The following is a 14,281-nucleotide window of genomic DNA, read 5'->3' on the forward strand; positions in this document are numbered from 1 at the left end:
GCGCAGCCCATTGTCAGCCCTACATCGTAGACAGTGAAGAACTGCCATATTACCACTTAACTGTAGCATACCATCTCGATGCTAGTGCGCGGCTCCCCCTTGCACCATGGCGCTTGATAGGTCTAGCGGTCTAACTGTGACGCAATTACTTGCCTTCGGTAACGAAAGCGAGCGTGCAAGACGTTTCAAGGCACGGACAGCACATACACGGGAGGGGTATACCAATTCTAGCCAACGGGCAGCTGTCAGCTGCCAAATTTCCTAACGTAATTTTTTGAAGATTCAAACGAGATGTATTCCTTTCTTTCAAGCATCATGTAATCAACTATAGCGACAAACAGTTGTCACATTTTTAAAACGCAACAGAGATACCCGTCGTTAATGCAAGATCGCTACCTCAGCATCTGCTCCTAGTACTCGAAGGCATAATTTGCAAATCAAGCACGACCTGTTGGTGTCGACCTGAGCATGCGCCACAGAGGAAGCAGCTGAGACGTTGCGAGTTTCTGCGCTGTCGCCTCCTAAGGCATCGAGGACGCGCTCCGATTTTCTTTTGCATTAACCGGCGAGTTTTTGCCAAGATTATCTACCTTCATCGCATCGGACACTTAATCTACTGCCGATAACATCACAACACCTGAATTTTAACAGCGGAGCTGTTTAAGCTTTTCGATTCCCCGCGTAGCGTTCGTAAAAACTCGCCTAGCGATACGTCACCACGCGTTGCCTAACAACCACCTCGCGGAGCGGCATGTGCTTGGCCTCCTCTCCGTGCCGTGCACATGTTGCCTTTACATGGGGCGTTAAGGAGAGGGAGGGATAACATGCGGGCGGTGCGCGCTATGCTCGGGAGAGAGAAAGAGAAAATGAGAGCGGGAGAGAAATTGTAGCAGCACCAACGAGGCAACGCGCAGAGCTGCTGCCTACCCCGTCCGCGTTTCCCCGTTTCCCCGCTTTCGCGCCTAACGCGCGGTGTCCGTGACTGCAGCAGGAGCCTCTGGCGGCGGATCGGCAGGTTTCGACCAGCCACGCTCCGGCAAGTGTGGAAGCGCAGCTTGACCGTGACGTCACCGGGGAGATAAAGCTCGGAGCCACCGCGACGGCGCCAGAACTCTCGTTCACTTTGTGGCGAGTACATATAGCCTTGACATGGGACGACCAAAGAAGATCCGGGCACCAGTACAAGCCGCTCATCTTGAAGCGCGTCGTGCGGCGAAGCGAGAATCTGCGCGCCAGCGGCGAGCCGATTCGGAATACTGTGCCTAGTAGCACTTAGCATTTCCTAGCAAAACCTAGCCAAGCCAAGTAAAACTATAAGAAGCTAGGTGGATCACCAGCTCCACTGTTTACTCCAGCCTTGTACCACTAGTGCAAGCTGCCCAGATTAAAAAACAATTTCTTCTGCCAACATTGGTTAGTACCAACACCACGCTCAACCTACGGGAAACGATGCCATAAATACATACCAACACCGTTAAATTCCCATAATTCAGTCCGGTTTGATCTTCTTACGTCATCATCCAAGAAACTCAAACTGATGTATACGGTTTCGATGTAATATCTAGTAGTATTATGTATTTGTGTCTTTTGCATTTGTCTCATTGACGCTGTTAGGAAAGTGTAAGAAACATGGCCGTGAAACATATGTACACTGCTATATATATATATATATATATATATATATATATATATATATGCATGAGCGCAAATGTGATGCTACCTTCTTGTAGAAGCAAGGGATTGTAGTCACGTCAAGTTGTTCAAGGATAGCTTGTTTATTGCGATAGCAATTATATGGACACTCCAAGCGCATTTCTGCCGTCGCCGTGATGTTCCGTATCAAGTCTAACGGCGATAAAATCATCGCCGCACGCCGTCTGCTGTATGTGCGAGTGAAAGCGCGCGATGGACGCGCGCTCTCATGGAGAGCGAACGCACGGCGGAGAGCAAACGCGACGTATGCCGTCGCGCGAGAGGCCGCGGGGAGATGGGAGGTAGGAAGGGGAGGCGACGTTTAGCTGCGGCACCAAATGCGTATCTTTCGACCGGGCGCAAGGGGAACTGGCGACTCAATCTCCCAGGCGAAATGAGGAAAGCGGGAAGGCAGCGCGGGATGGAGGGGGCGCGGCTTCTCTCTGCCAGCAACTGCGTACTTGTACTTTGCGCGGCTGAGGGCTGTCGCGCGCACCGTATCTTGAAAGCGATCTCCACACGGTTCTTACCTTGGTATGCGCTGTGCTTTCGCCGCTCAGTTTCCGTTGAAGCGACAGACCGCACGAACCTTCGGTTGCTGCTGCCGCCGCGCTTGTACACGCCAGCGTTTTGACAGTGGTTGTCTGCGGTCATCGAGTCTGATCTATTCATGTTTGCTTGTGCGCGCTGACACCAAGTGAATGTATCCAAGTTTGTGCAGCCGATAAAACTATTATCCTTACTCCGTCTACTAGTAAATTTGCTATCGCAATTGATTCTTCGCCTTTCGGGCGAAACCGACTTTTTTTCTACAGTCCCTCCATCTGCAAATGTACAGGATGACAAAAAAGAGGCAGCCAGTTCCACGAAGTGAAATCTATCGAAACAGCCGAGCTGTGGTGGTTCTGTTTCTGCAATTGTCGCGTATGTTTCTTTTTTCGCTATGGTAGTGATCGTTTTAGACCGAAGGAACGACCACATCTCCGCTGTTTCGAGTTTTCACTTCGTGGCCCCTGTTCTGGACGCCGCTCGTGCTTCGTGGCCGATGGACGCCACTGCGTCGTCCGTCGTGCGATGAGCGCGCGGCGCAAACACCTGGGGGGGGGGGGGGGTATTCTGTAAGAGTCCACCTAGTGGACTGTCCATTTCGGCTGTCGCCGACTGGCTCCAGCTGCACGAGCGAGAAAGAAATTGGCTGGCTACCTCTCGCTCGTGCAGCACGAGCCAATCAGCCATAGCCGAAATGGACAGTCCACTAGGTGGACTCTTACAGAATACCCCCCTGCTATTATACCCCGGCGTCTCTCCTCTTCCTCCCCGGCGCGCGCTCCGATTGATCGGCTCCCCTCCTCCCGGCGAGCGGGTCACGTGAGCTCTCCGGCTCTGCTTCTGCGTGACGCACGCTCGACTAAGGACAGCTCCGTTTCTAATAAACAATTTCAACCTTCTTCTAGGGCCTTTCTTCTCCTTCGTCCCATTGCCTGCAGAGTAGCCTGTAGGCGAAAATGCGCTGGCTAAACACTCTGCATTTTCAATAAAGAGCTTTCTCTCCGCACCGTGGAAACCTTCTGCGCGGCGTGACGTCGTCAAAAGCGCTTGCACCGATCCCGGTGTATGCAAGCGGTGCCGTTCCTGGTGAGCAGATACCCGTCGGCACAGACGCAGGCGTTCATGCGACACAGCCGGAGACATCGCCGGGGCCGCACGTCGCAGTAGGCGGGGCACAGCGAGGCGCACACCTCGAACTTTCGGTTGGGGCCGCAGTCCGGCTGGCATTTGGACACCGGCACGCAAGGACCGCCCACCGATGACCTGCGCAGGAGCGAGGAAATATCTTAGAGTGGTTCCGACACGACCTTATCGGCTTTAAGCTAGTTCTTCAAGGTTTGTGCTGGAAGTTATTTCCATCCATCGATCCACCCATCCGCCCATTTGTTCATTCGTTCATTCGTGGATTCGTTCATTCGATACCGACAGTATCGTACCGGTGCACGCACTAGGCAAGTGCCTCCAAAGAAAGAAAGAAAGAAAGAGAGAGAGAGAGAAAGAAAGAAAGAAAGAAAGAAAGAAAGAAAGAAAGAAAGAAAGAAAGAAAGAAAGAAAGAAAGAAAGAAAGAAAGGATAGCGAAAAAAATCGCAACTCATTTTTTTTTTTTTCAAATGCTCGGGTGGGTCAGTAAGGTCCTGGCAGTGCTCGCGTTGTCGGTCTTCCACGAGCACGTGGAACACCATGTCAACGCAACGGCCAAAATTCCAAGTAATTCTGCGGGCCATTTCCGAGAAGGCAGCGCGTGACGACATCTCTATTTGGCGCCATTCGCAACGTTTTCCGCTTCACTGCATCACTTTCGCGCTTTTCTTGTTCGTTAAACAAAATCCTCCTGGCGCATAGTGAAAAAATAACTCTCGAAACAGCAAGCGCCTTTCATGCTACGATGATTCTCACTCAACGCGTGAAGGAAACAGCCGACTGCCAATAAGGATGACGTCACGTTTGCGCGGTCTTCGTACGGCGATGCGGCCGCCGCACCGAGGTATATAAACGTGCCCTCGAGAAACTTCCCTCCAATTTCCCGTACGAATGCGCAACGAACTTAGTGGCCGGAGAGGTATAATTGACTGTGGGCAGCGCAATTCAACCATGATGTATACTGCCGGTTCAAGTGGACGCTCGGTACATCACGCGGACCAGGAAGTTGGCAAGCGACCAGCGCTGATATCAGCGACGATCGGCTTAATCGCGCGATAAAGGGGTGGTAGCGATCACGACTCAAATTAACAACGGTACTAGGCACTTTCACCGGTCAACTGCTGCAGGGCATGGTGTTTTGCACGAGGGTGGCTTATGTGCTTGTTGGTAGGTCATCGTGTAATTTGTACTCATCGATCACAAAACGTATACTCGCTAGCACTGTGTGTTGTGACGAGCGCCCTCCTATACCTCGGTAATTCTGCCGCTACCAACGCGTGAGGGTACATACTTCTTAAAAAGTTAAAAATCGTCACCAATTGCAAGGTCCCACAATCATGTCAATATCAGGCGGCGTTCCTCGAGCACTTGGACAGCAGTGGTGCCGTGTCCCCCCCCCCCCCCTTTTTTTAACATTAAAGGCGGCAAAATGTCTCCCTTCCGTAATCATCATGATGCCACCAATTTAGCGGGGCTGCTCATAAAAACAATAAAAAAAGAATAAGAAGAAAAAAAGAAAAGAAAAGCAAGAAAGGGCTACCTCTGAAACGCAACATAATAAACTATCAAGATAATTAGAGAACAGCGCGACAAAGAGCGTAACCCCCCAAAACATTGCACGGAAACCATGGAGGATTATTGTCAATGCAAGCAAATAGCCAGAATGAACGAAAGAACTAGCGAATCCAAGAAAGAGTGAACGAACGAGCGAGCGATACAAAGTGAGAGAGAAGGTGGGCGAACGAACGAACGTTTTGCTTGCAGAGTCTGACCACTGACCACCGACCTGCCTCACACCGACCAACCCCGAAAACGGCCGAAAAGGCCAAAGAAAGTCGTTCGCTTTTAACAAGACGTGCGCTATGCTCCTCGCCTGTCGCGCTCTCTAAACCCTAATAAGGGAATCCAACTCCCGTTCGTACTACTGCAAAGTAACTCATCACAATCTCTGCACTCCAGGAAGAAGGACCCATCACTCAATTACCTGCTGCGCATATTTGGTTTAACAATATTGTCGTTGTGCACAGTGCAACCGTCGCAAATTTTATGGCTTAGTAATGCTAGCAGAAAATTGCGAGGACACAACTCAACAGGCCGCTTCTCCCTCCCCAGGGATGGGGGAGGGTCCACGCCGCCTGACGAAAGCGTGACGTAGTGATCACGTGGTGCGCTCTCCATGCCCCGGGTAGATGGATTTCTTGCTCGTGTGTATACCGCTTTAGGGCACCCCGTAGTGGAGGTATACGTACGAATTTCGGCCACGTGGCAATGCCATAGGCGCCGACTACGGGGGGGGGGGGGGGGGGGGGGTTCCGGGGCTCCAGCCCCCTCCGGAATTTTCCCGGCGGGGCTGAGCCCCCCCCCCCCCCCCCCCCCCCCCCGCTCCTAAATTGTCATTGTCGGAGTTCGGTTACCCAAATAAGTTGAGGACTCTTGCGTTGCCTCCACATTTTCACTTTTGTTGTGGCTACGCTTACGGCACCATTGTTGGCGCGGACGTGCATGGCTTTTAATTTATACTTTCGCTTTATTTCGGCAAATCCTGACAATAGGAGGAAGAGCGTATTAGAAGCACCAACGGCGGCTACCTCATCCGCGTTTTCTCTCATGACCATTTTTTAAAAATTTCCGCTGAGAACACCACGCACAAACACAATATATTTAAATATATACAAAGGTAGCATGATAGGTAACTTTCTACTTTTCTTGTGGCGAACCAAGGTATAGCTGTGGAATCCTTGTAGATGTTTGCTAAGATATTCACGTATCCCTCCTGTACTCCTTGATTACGCAATGCCTCTATGACTGCTGGTACCTCTACTGAATCAAATGCCTTTTCATATTCTATGAAAGCCATATAGAGAGGTTGATTGTACTCTGCAGATTTCTCGATTACCTGATTGATGACACGGATATGATCCATCAATAGCCTGGCAAGGGAACAAGAATTCAGGATCGCTAGTCAGCCTCTACAGTCTTTAAAGGAGTACGTTTATCTAGGTCAATTACTCACAGGGGCCCTGATCACGAGAAAAATTTACAGAAGAATAAAATTTGGTTGGAGTGCATACGACAGGTATTGTCAAATCCTGACTGAGAGCTTACCACTGTCGCTGAAAAGAAAAGTGTACAATCATTGCATTCTACCGGTGCTAACATATGGGGCAGAAACTTGGAGATTAACAAAGGAGCTCTATAACAAGTTAAAGAGCCCACAAAGAGCGATGGAACGAAAACTCTTAGGACTAACGTTAAGAAACAGGAAGCGAGCGGTGTGGATCAAAGAACAAACGGGGATAGCCGATATTCTAGTTAAGAAATGGAGCTGGGCAGGCCATGTAATACGTAGGATGGATAACCGGTCGACCATTAGCGTTAAAGAATGGATACCAAGAGAAGGGAAGCGCAGTCGAGGTCGGCAGAAAACCAGATGGGATGATGAAGTTAGGAAATTTGCAGGCGCAAGTTGCAATACGCTAGCGCAAGACAGGAGTAATTGGTCATTGCAGGACTTCGTCCTGCAGTGGACATAAAATATTGGCTGATGATGATGATGATGATGATGATGATGATGATGATGATGATGATGATGATGATGATGATGATGATGATGATGATGATGATGATGATGATATACAAAGGACAAAGTTTAGAATTTTTTTAAAGAGAAGGAGGTAGCCAACTAAAGGGATAGCCTATACCTAGAGAATGAATATGTTGATGTATGTTCACCTTACTTCAAATTACTTTGCGTGCTTTTTTGACCATGAAAAAAATCTGCAGACTTCAGTGACCCCTTCGGCAGAGTCTTCTATCAACGGCGCATGAAAAGCACGTGAGTGATGTGTGTCTCAATATTGATTCTCTTTCCAGTAGGCAATGCTAACGACTGACTACAAAATAAATGAAAAAAAAAAGCTCTTCTAATTATTTACGACATTTACGCATTAGGGACGGAAACATCGCCTCTTGCATGCAGAGGCCATAAATACGGGGTGTTTCAGCAAACACTTTCAAAAAATTTTTAAAAATTGCCTGTGGCAGATAGCACAATTCTAGCTCATGAGCTGGTCTACAGAGAAGAGGTGGACATTACTTGCACAAAAAATTGAAATGCATAATCGACTAATGAAAAGATCACCAATTAGGTTTTTAACATTATAACTTATGGCCCGTGTTGCAATTTACAAATTCTAGCCGTGGAATTCGGAAGGCGGATGCACTAGGAACTAATTCTCAGGATTGCACCAGTTTTGAGATATTAATTCCCGAGCACTACGGAGAAATGCATTGGCGTTCCAGTTACTTTTGCGCTTACCCGCCGGTGTTGGACTGCTAAGCATGAGGTGGCGGGATCAAATCACGGCCACGGCGGCTGAATTTCGATGGGGCGAAGTGCTAGAACACCCGTATACTTAGATTTAGGTGCACCTTAAAGAACCCCAGGTGGTCTAAATTATTCCAGAGTCCTCCATTACGGTGTGCCTCATAATGACATCGTGGCTTTGGCACGTAAAATTCCATAATTTGTTCTTTTCATACTTTTGTGCTTTGATGTATATAACGACGTTTTGTTGAGAAAGTGTCTGGCACGCCAATATATTTCTCCGCAAAGTTAGAGAATTAATATCTCGACACTGGTGTCAGCCTGAGATTTAGTTCAAAGTGGATCCGCACTCCACGGCTAGAATTTGTAAATTGCAACATGGGCCATAAGGTAATTAGCTAAAAACCTAATTGGTTAATTTTGTTCATAAGTCGATTATGCATTTCAATCTTTTGGGAAAGTAATGCCCGTCTCTTCGAGTAGACGAGCTCATGAACTAGAATTGTACTATCTGCCACAGGCCACCTTTAAAAATTTTGGAAACTGTTCGCTGAAACATCTTGTATATAGAATTCACTCAGTAACCGAAATGATGCCAAGCCGGATTCACTCAAAATCATAATAAATAGGAGCCTAGAAGGCATGCGCAGCAGCGCTTATACTCGGACTAAAAAGTACTAAAAAATAAAAAAGGAGTGCAGTTTGGCCGGGAAGGCGAATCACTATTAGTGACAATAGTCACTGGCGAACAATGAAAAATGGCGATTCCTGCATTAGCGTTCCGTCGGTTTTACTTCACGATAGCGAAGTAGAAGACAATTACACGAAGGAAGATTCTTACCGTGTAAATCCGTGTAAGGATCGCACCCGTACGTGTAAGGGCCGCAGCTATAACTTGACAGCCAATATTTAAAAAAACACATCCAACCGAGAAGCAATCGTGTTCCGTGCGCTGATTCTGATCGGGCTCAACAGCGAACTGTCGCGCGCAGCGTACTTTCGCGCGTCGCTACTGGATGTCGAGATTAGGCGATCGCAGAGGTTTACGGCGGATTTCATACTCGTAGTTGGAAAAATGAGGTCAAATGGCCCGGTCCCATGAAAGGCTCGTCAAAATCGCGACAGAAAAGTGTGGCCCTTACACGAGTCTATATACGTTAGTTATAGTGGCCATATAAATTGTAGTAAATATTCACCTAAAATTAAAATAGTAAGCATAGTGAACATAGTGGACATAGTAAGCACGGACCTTGTAAACGTGTAAATACCTCACTGGATGACCTCGAGCACTCGATTTCCCAACGCAAGCATTGTGAAGAACGTTGGCAGCGGAGGCGAACGGTTCGTACAGCCGCGCGATTCACCGCAACTCCGAAAATCAGATTCATCATTGTCTGACTATTTTTATGTCCACTACTGACGGCCTCTGTGACTGATCTGCGATGACCTCTGTCTCTTAACTCTGCAACACTAGGGGCGCAGAAAGACAGCCCGGCAAGGAAGACAGCGCGCATGAAGTTAGCAGCCATCCCTGGTCACCCTTTATCATTGCACCCACCAATGATTACCAACAATTAGATATGGCACGCGGGCCCCATAAGCGTCAGCCGCGCACAGTCATTCACAGCTGCGGCAGGGCTAGAGGAGAAGACGCGCGCTCTCCTTCCCATTCGCGTTTGATTACGTGACCTACAACTAACCCGAATATTGAGCACGTGGGAAATAATGCCCATCAAGCCGCAATCCTTTTCGGCTCACTGTTACGTGCTTTTTCCCGCACCCACAGGGTAGGGGTCGCTCATGTATATGGCTTTTGGATTTAATGCGGAACATCACGGCGACGACAACAGCGACAATTCGCCTGAAGTGTGGATAAAATTGCTTTCGCCATAAAGCTAGAAATAGAAAATTGTTAGCAGAGCGTATATATATAAAAATCAGAAGCACAACTTCGCGGTTATCTTAGGTTTATTTACCCAACAGTTTCGGTCGGTGGACCGATCCCTTGAAAAAGGACGGTCCACCGACCGAAACTGTTGGGTAAGTAAACCTAACATAACCGCGAAGTTGTGCTTCTGATTTTTCTAAAAATAACCTTGGCCCGTTGAAAAATCCAGTTACTTCGACTATATATATATATATATATATATATATATATATATATATATATATATATATATATATATACTGGCCGGGCCCCAGCCAAGTCAAAGCCAAGCCAAAGAGGCCAAGTGGGCCGATCCTGGAGATAGTGCAATTTATCGTGCAATGTGACAATTTTCGACTATATTGGTGCAAATTACGCCCGTGACGTTAACTGCACCTTCTCTGCGACTAATTATGCCTGGTTGTGCGCACCAGCGAAGCCGCCTTCCAGACACCAATGCATTTCAGAAAAACTTCTTGGGCGAGTTGGTGCTTGCTTATCACGATCTTTGTAGTGCAAGAACTCGAAGGTAAAAGATAACAGTGAGAGGAAGGAGTAGAAAGGAAAGACGAGCGCTGCTTTCCCCCCATGACGTCGAGGATCTTTTTCTAGTTGCTAACTCGGACGAAATCACCAGCATTTTTCGTGACAACCATAAGATTGGCTTTGGCTTTTCTGTGGATATAGATAAATTATTTTAGACTATTCCACATCGCGAATTGTTTGTTGTTATCAAAGCACGCATCGATGCCCGGGGTGATTCTGAATTTCAGAATGCAATTGGCCTTAGTTCTGACAATTTCCTGTCCTTATTGGAAGCCTATCCCAAAAGTACTTTGATTCTTTTTGACAACCAACCATACTTATAAAATAAGGGCATATGTATTCGTTCGTGCTCATTTCTTTCTGAAATAGATATAACCCTTGACAACTGCTTTAAGAACACGCATGTAATAAAGGTATTTGGATATGTAGACGATTTTTTAATCCTTTTGGACGAGCAGTGTTCTTCAACTGACAATTATGAAATCAGCCCGGTTTTAAGCCTTTTTAAACTTCACGGCAATCGCCTATAATTTACCCACGCGATCCCGGTTGACAACGCACTGTAGTTTTTAGATTTAAAGACGACGTTTTTTAAAGAACCTGTCTGTTGGTGCTATACACCACATGCTAAAAAGCAGCTGTTACCATACGATTCCGCCCACTGGAAAATTATTAAACGAGGGAATGCAACAATTTGCCTAGGGTGCGCGCTCAGACAATCGTGTGTTCACAAGATCAAGGCTATAGTTCTGACAATCAGATTGAGCGGCTTTTAAAAGCCGGTTACCCTCGCTCGGTGTTGACGTCAGTTGGGGGTAACTTTGCTCCAGAAGCTGAAAGGCAACAAAAAGCCTAAAATGGGCGATGAAGTCGAGCGTAACGCTCGAAGCGAGACAGAAGTGGTGCCGTGCCTTCACAAGATTAGCCACCACCTTAAGAAGGTGGCGAACAGGTATGGAGTACCTGTGGGTTTTTCCGCCCCCTACAAGCTGACCCGCCTCTGCCCCCAAATCACGAGTGGCACTACGAACGGCTGTACAGTAAAGCACGTCACGCTTTACGTGCATTGTTCCAATGGAGTGGTTTATCTGATTCCGCTCAGCTGTGGCAAGTGCTATACATTGGACAAACTGGGCGCTGCGTCAACGACCGAACGAGAGAGCGCGCAAATATTTTAAAGAAGGATACAACTGCGCACTTGTCTGCGCATTGCAAGGTCTTGTCCCGATGTGGACCACTGTTTTTTAATGTCAGGATCCTAGGTAGAAGCAAGAACAAAACCGCACGTGAACTGTTAGAGGCCCATCATATCCAAGTCACTGGTCCAGCCTGCGTGAGTCAAACTACTGTTACGCTTTATGACTCGGAATTCGGATTGCTAAGCATTTGAAAGTGGCGACACCGTTTTCGGCTGAATGATGCCCTCTGTGTGTTTTTATGTGTTTGCGCACGGGCATGTATTTCATTTATTTCTCCTTAAGGGCCCGAAGGCATTACATAAGGGGGGACATAAAGACATGTAAACTTCAATTATTTGAACATAAATGCAAAAATACACCAGAAATACAGTCAGGTAGGTAAAAAATACAATTGAGAATAAACAGTTGTGAGTGTAGCGCTCGTCTTTCCTCTCGTACCTCTCACTGTTATCTTTTACTTTCGAATTATCGCGCTACAAAGATCATGTTAAGACACCAGTGCCTCGCGCGAGCCCTGCTTAGTCCAAGCGAACTCGCTCCATTTCTCAAAAGTGTGCCGTACGGCGGCTTTGCCTCAAAAAGTCTATATCTACGGCAGTGCACCCTTAACAGGGGTATAGTGCAATGTGGGTAATTTTTTACTTTATTGAGACGAATGTACACACCCGCACCATTAATTTCTCTGCTTCGCGACTAATTCTCGTTTATCTCGTTGGGACCTAGGCTTTGATACCGTTTACGATTGATTCGCTAGGACACGAGAGAGTTCCGGAAGGGCCGTTTTCTTCTTGAAGTGGTTACAAGATACCCAGATTCCACATACGCCAAACCCATGTGGAGTCAGCCAAGAAGACCTTGTGTTCAAAAGCGGAAGTGGGAGTCATCATGCGACGGGTGACACGTCCTTCGGCTTCGGTATGGGAGAAGAGATAAAAGGAAGGCCACTTGCGGGCGCTAGTCGAAGCGAAGAAGGGGAGTGTTTCAGTTGGGAACCTGTTGGCAGTGACGCTCGCCTCTTGACAGCATGGCAACATGATATTTCAACATCTTCTATATCCTCTAACAACGAACCAATTTGAAATATATATATATATATATATATATATATATATATATATATATTTCGGTAAAATGCTTCATAGAAGACATGTTACAATTTTGAGTATATCCAAGTGTAGGCGTTCCTCGCACTGTTCTTTGGAAGCATGAGTCAGCTAAATTTAGAGTATGGCCAAAGTCCCAGTAAGGCGTCTTCAGCCAGCAGCCAATTGCGAAATTTGCACAAAGACACACCCAACGCTCGCGTCCTACCACATGTTGGGGGCAAGAACACAAAAGGACATGCCGAATTCTTTCGGGTGTATCACAACTATCACGGCTCGGATATGTGGCAGATGCACATATCGTTTTGTTCCTCTCGAGCGTTGTGTCTTCGATCAAAATCAAAGCAGCAAATCAACACTGCGCTTACACGCTATAGCGTTTCCATTTCCCGCAGCGTTGGTTCGTTAAATCACCGCACCCGAAGTGGCCAAGTGCGCACGCACACACACATACGCTCCCCTGATTCAAATCATAACAGCGGGACTTCTTGAATGAGGAAAAACAACCAATGCCTCACGCGAGCCCTGTTTAGTCCAAGCGAACTCGCTCCATTTCTCAAAAGCGTGTGCCGTACGGCGGCTTTGCCTCAAAAAGTCGATATCTAGGCCGACAACGCTCTTTGCAATGCCTGTTTTTGCGAGGAGACGGTAGAATACATTCTATGCGACTGTCCTGAATATAATGTTCAGAGACAGTTCCTGGCGTCCGTTCTAGCGCACCTTGACAATAGACCAATGTCAGTTGAAGCGATTCTCACATGTCGTCGACAGAAGACATCGCAGCTGAAGGCGACGAAGGGACTACTTATGTTTTTGAAAGAAACAGGCTTGGACAAGCTGCTGTGACAGTGATGTCACGTACCACGCAAGAGTGACGGACTGTGACTGACGACGTGTGTTCTGTGCTATGTGCTCTCTCTCTTCGCCATCTTTCATTCTCTCCCATCCCACTCCCATGTGTAGGGTAGCAAACCGTTGTGCTAAACTGGTTAACCTCCCTGCCTTTTCTTCTCCACTCTTTCCTTCCTTCCTTGTCCTCGTTGAAGAAATCGCACTGTTATACCTTGAGTCAAGCAGAACCGACTAACCCATCCTACTGGCGTTACTGAGCTCACCTGATGTATCCGTGCCTGCAGATGCAGCCTGACTTGCAGTGTCCGCGGCAGCCACCCTCGGGCATGGGCCGTCCGCACACGAGCTCGCAGTCGGCGCCACAGTCGGAGTACGCCTCGTTCGCGTCACGGCAGCTCGGCCTCGGACCGCCACCACCGGCTGCTGTGCGCGTGCGCGTCGGCGTTACTAAGCGTGCTCGCCATCAACGTTGCTCACCATACCGGGCAACTCGCCGTGGAAACCACAGTGGTGGAAATTGCGAGGAAGCGATGCAATGTTTATGATCTCATAGTGTTTGGCGCAAAGAACAGACAGAATTGTGGCTACTGTCACTTGATCAGTTTTATGGCGGTTGAGTTATAACGCGGGAGTGATGGTGGAGATGATGGACAGCACGTGGACTCATGTAAACTTCATCCTTTTGACTTCTAGAGTCCTTGTGGCTTTTCGTCTACTGAACCTTGTCTGCCACCGCTAATTGCTTCTTTGGGAAAGTGTGTGCATGGCATAATTAATTGTGCGTGTGTGCGTGAGGTTGGCATCATGGGTGATACCAACTATGATATTACTTGCTTAGCCAACCAATACGTATGTGTTAGGCCGTATCGAACATATGAAAAAAAAGAGGAAAGAAAATTAATAAACGCGAGATCATGCTCACGCATTCTCGAGAAAATGTTCAGG

At 47.6% G+C, this 14,281-nt stretch overlaps 2 protein-coding genes across 2 annotated transcripts in view; both read right to left on the reverse strand.

Annotated features, from left to right (window-relative positions):
* The window catches only part of LOC119463993 (high-affinity choline transporter 1), a 166,374-nt gene that overhangs the window by 37,540 nt on the left and 114,553 nt on the right, over positions 1–14,281 (reverse strand). The window lies entirely within an intron of this gene.
* On the reverse strand, positions 3,172–13,860 carry LOC119465060 (chymotrypsin-elastase inhibitor ixodidin-like). The gene is made up of 2 exons (XM_037725883.2): positions 13,600–13,860; positions 3,172–3,504 (listed from the first exon to the last, which is right to left on the reverse strand). The coding sequence occupies exons 1-2, from the start codon at positions 13,662–13,664 to the stop codon at positions 3,279–3,281; spliced, it is 291 nt and encodes a 96-aa protein (XP_037581811.1). The 5' UTR covers positions 13,665–13,860; the 3' UTR covers positions 3,172–3,278.

Source organism: Dermacentor silvarum, chromosome 9 (assembly GCF_013339745.2).
Source record: "Dermacentor silvarum isolate Dsil-2018 chromosome 9, BIME_Dsil_1.4, whole genome shotgun sequence".
Taxonomy (NCBI): domain Eukaryota; kingdom Metazoa; phylum Arthropoda; class Arachnida; order Ixodida; family Ixodidae; genus Dermacentor; species Dermacentor silvarum.

Coding starts and splice junctions, on each gene's coding strand:
- LOC119465060 (XM_037725883.2), bottom strand. CDS start 13,664: ATGCCCGAGGGTGGCTGCCGCGGACACTGCAAGTCAGGCTGCATCTGC. Junction 3,505..13,599: donor TGCAGGCACGGATACATCAG/GTGAGCTCAGTA, acceptor GCTCCTGCGCAG/GTCATCGGTGGGCGGTCCTT.